We start from the raw sequence: 3,669 nt of genomic DNA, 5'->3' as shown, positions 1-3,669 counted from the left end.
GGTGGCCGTGAAGCACCTCAACCACAAGCGGATCGAGCTGACGCGCAAGGTCTTGTTCGAGCTGAAGCACGTAGGTGCACGCCGGCTCGCCACCGCGGCGCGGTGCACCCGGGGGCCGCCCTTCGCCTCCCCTTTTGCGGGGCCCGGACGCCTGGGCCCCTTCCCAGGGACGCTGGCAGGGGCATGGCATGGGGATGGGGACCGGGACACGTGCCACCCCCCCCCGAGGGCTGGGGGTCCCGGCGCGGGGCAGAGCCCCACGCRCCACCGCCGCCACCCTTAGATGCGGGACATCCAAAACGAGCACCTGACCCGCTTCATCGGCGCCTGCACCGACCCCCCCAACATCTGCATCCTCACCGAGTACTGCCCGCGCGGGAGCCTCCAGGTACCGGGCGCCCATCACCCGGCGTCGGGGCTGCAGCGGGGGCCGGTGGCAGGGTGGGGGGTGGGGGGACGGGCGGCAGGTCACCCCCTGCACCCCCAGGACATCCTGGAGAACGAGAGCATCACGCTGGACTGGATGTTCCGGTACTCCCTCACCCACGACATCGTCAAGGTAAGGGGGGGGACGGCGGCGGGGCGCCCGCGGCCCCCCGGCCCCCGGCGCTGAGCCGCGCGCGGCCCCCCCAGGGGATGCAGTTCCTGCACAACGGCGTCATCGTGTCCCACGGGAACCTCAAGTCGTCCAACTGCGTGGTGGACAGCCGCTTCGTGCTGAAGATCACCGACTACGGGCTGGAGAGCTTCCGCCTGGCGCCCGACAGCGAGGACTCCCACGCGCTCTTCGCCAGTGAGCCCCCAGCACCCGCGTCGCGGGGACCCTCGCCCACACCCCAGCACCCATGTCAGGGGGGGATCCTGCTCACCCAGACCCCCAGCACCCATGGCGGGGGGGATCCTGCTCACCCAGACCCCCAGCACCCATGGCGGGGGGGTGTCTGCTTGCCTGAACCCCCAGGACTCGCGTTGGGGGTGTCCCTGATCGCCCAGACCCTCAGCACCTGCGCCGGGGGGGGTCGCTGCTCACCCAGACCCCCAGGACCTGCAYCAGGGGGTCCCTGCTCGCCCGGGCCCCAGCACCCGCGCCGGGGGGGCGCTGACCCGCTGCCCGGCGCCGCAGAGAAGCTGTGGACGGCGCCGGAGCTGCTGCGGATGGAGGCGCCGCCGGCGCGGGGCACGCAGAAGGGCGACGTCTACAGCTTCGGCATCATCCTGCAAGAGATCGCCCTGCGCAACGGCGTCTTCTACGTGGAGGGGCTGGAGCTGAGCCCCAAGGGTGAGCGCGGGGCGCGGGGCGCGGGGCGCCGGCACCGGGCGCCGCTCACGGCCCCGCTCGGCGCCCCGCAGAGATCGTCGAGCGGGTGAAGAGCGGGGAGCGGCCCAGCTTCCGCCCCTCGGCCGGCGTGGGCTGCCACATGGAGGAGCTGGGCCAGCTCATGCAGCTCTGCTGGGCCGAGGACGCGCTGGAGCGCCCCGACTTCAGCCAGATCAAGGTCCAGATCCGCAAGCTCAACAGGTGCCGCCGCGTCCCGCGCCGAGCCCGCGCCGAGCCCCGCGGAGGGGCAGCGCGCGGCCGCTCACCCCCTGCCCGCAGGGAGAGCAGCGGCAACATCCTGGACAACCTGCTGTCGCGCATGGAGCAGTACGCCAACAACCTGGAGGAGCTGGTGGAGGAGCGCACCCAGGCCTACCTGGAGGAGAAGCGCAAGGCGGAAGCCCTGCTCTACCAGATCCTGCCCCAGTGAGTGCCCCGCGCCGGCCCCCTCCCGGCACGGCGCGGCATGGTGCAGCATGGCGTGGCGTGGCACAGCACGGTGCAGCACGGCACGGCGCGGCGTGGCACAGCACGGCATGGCACGTCACGGCACGGTGCAGCACGGCGTGGCGCGGCACGGCACGGTGCGGCACAGCACGGCATGGTGCGGCACGGCACGGCGCGGCATGGTGCAGCACGGCACAGTGCAGCATGGCGTGGCGCGGCACGGTGCAGCACGGCACAGTGCAGCACGGCACGGCGCGGCACGGTGCAGCACGGCGTGGCGCGGCACGGCACGGTGCAGCACGGCACGGTGCGGCACGGCATGGCATGGCACAGTGCAGCATGGCATGCCATGGTGTGGTGCAGTACGGCACGGTGCAGCACAGCGTGGCACAGCACGGCATGGCATGGCATGGCACGGCATGGCGCAGCACAGCACGGCACTCCACAGCACGGCACAGCACCGCACGGCATGGTATGGCACGGCATGGCGCAGCACAGCACAGCACTCCACAGCACGGTGCAGCACAGCACAGCACGGTGCAGCACGGCACGGCGCGGCATGGTGCAGCATGGCATGGTGCGGCACGGCATGGCGCAGCACGGCATGGCGCAGCACAGCACGGTGCAGCACGGCACGGTGCAGCACGGCACGGCGCGGCATGGCGCAGCACGGCACGGTGCAGCACGGCGTGGCGCGGCACGGTGCAGCACAGCACAGTGCAGCACGGCACGGCGCGGCACGGTGCAGCACGGCGTGGTGTGGCGCGGCACGGTGCAGCGCGGCACGGTGCAGCACGGCGTGGTGTGGCGCGGCACGGTGCAGCACGGCGTGGCGCGGCGCGGCACGGTGCAGCACGGCACGGCGCAGCACGGTGCAGCACAGCGTGGCGCAGTTCAGCATGGTTGCGCGGCACGGTGCAGCACGGCACGGCGCAGCACGGTGCAGCACGGCGTGGCGCGGCACGGCACGCCGGCCGATCCCGCGCCCACCGCTGCCCCGTGCCCCCAGCTCGGTGGCGGAGCAGCTGAAGCGCGGGGAGACGGTGCAAGCTGAGGCCTTCGACAGCGTCACCATCTACTTCAGCGACATCGTGGGCTTCACGGCGCTGTCGGCCGAGAGCACGCCGATGCAGGTGAGCGCCGGGGCGGCGCGGGGCGGCGCGGGGCCGGCACCCGCGGCCTCACGCCGCCTCTCCGCCGGGCGCAGGTGGTGACGCTGCTCAACGACCTCTACACTTGCTTCGATGCCATCATCGACAACTTCGACGTCTACAAGGTGAGCGCACGTCCACAGCGCGTGCCTGTGCGCTGGGCACACGGGTGTGCTCTGTGCACACATTCACGTGCGTGCACTGCGCATCTGCGCACACGTGCACAACCCTGCACGTGTTCACGTCCATGCTCACGTGCGTCTGTGCAGACATGCACAGCCATGCACACGTTCAAATCCATGCACACGTTCACACTGGTGCACTGTGCATCCGTGCACATGTTCACATCCGTGCTCACATTCACACCCGTGCACACGTTCACGTSTGTGCATGCAGGTGGCCACGCACACACGGAGGTGCGCAGATGGCGTTGCAGGCGCCTGCGTGTTCACGGATACGCACACGTGCATGTAGAGGGCCCAGAGCCGAGGCGCAGAGCCCCATAGCAGACGTGCAAGCGTGCAGCAGGTGCCCACGTGCGCGGAGGCACCTGCACAGGCGCAAAGCCCCGGTGTCTCCCCAGGTAGAGACCATCGGGGACGCCTACATGGTGGTGTCGGGGCTGCCGGTGCGCAACGGGAAGCTGCACGCCCGCGAGGTGGCCCGCATGTCCCTGGCGCTGCTGGACGCCGTCCGCTCCTTCAAGATCCGCCACCGCCCGCAGCAGCAGCTCAAGCTGCGCATTGGCATCCA

The 3,669-nt window shown here is 71.3% G+C and overlaps 1 protein-coding gene across 1 annotated transcript in view; it reads left to right on the top strand.

The window, feature by feature from the left end:
* NPR1 (natriuretic peptide receptor 1) overlaps nt 1-3,667 on the top strand; it is a gene marked incomplete at its 3' end in the record, with an annotated part of 8,229 nt that extends 4,562 nt beyond the window's left edge. The window contains exons 9-18 of the mRNA XM_085315365.1: nt 1-70; nt 284-388; nt 488-559; nt 634-793; nt 1,124-1,279; nt 1,351-1,519; nt 1,598-1,744; nt 2,775-2,898; nt 2,973-3,041; nt 3,500-3,667. The exon at nt 1-70 is cut by the window's left edge and continues 140 nt beyond it. Coding sequence (XP_085171491.1) covers nt 1-70; nt 284-388; nt 488-559; nt 634-793; nt 1,124-1,279; nt 1,351-1,519; nt 1,598-1,744; nt 2,775-2,898; nt 2,973-3,041; nt 3,500-3,667 — 1,240 coding nt within the window. The remainder of the gene's footprint in view (nt 71-283; nt 389-487; nt 560-633; nt 794-1,123; nt 1,280-1,350; nt 1,520-1,597; nt 1,745-2,774; nt 2,899-2,972; nt 3,042-3,499) is intronic.
* Between the last annotated feature and the right edge of the window lie 2 nt (nt 3,668-3,669).

This window comes from Rhea americana, unplaced genomic scaffold, assembly GCF_003343005.1.
Source record: "Rhea americana isolate MKP2758 unplaced genomic scaffold, rheAme1 scaffold_429, whole genome shotgun sequence".
In the NCBI taxonomy this organism is placed as follows: domain Eukaryota; kingdom Metazoa; phylum Chordata; class Aves; order Rheiformes; family Rheidae; genus Rhea; species Rhea americana.
The sequence above is the reverse complement of the archived record's forward strand: the minus strand, read 5'-3'. Positions and strand labels throughout refer to the sequence as shown.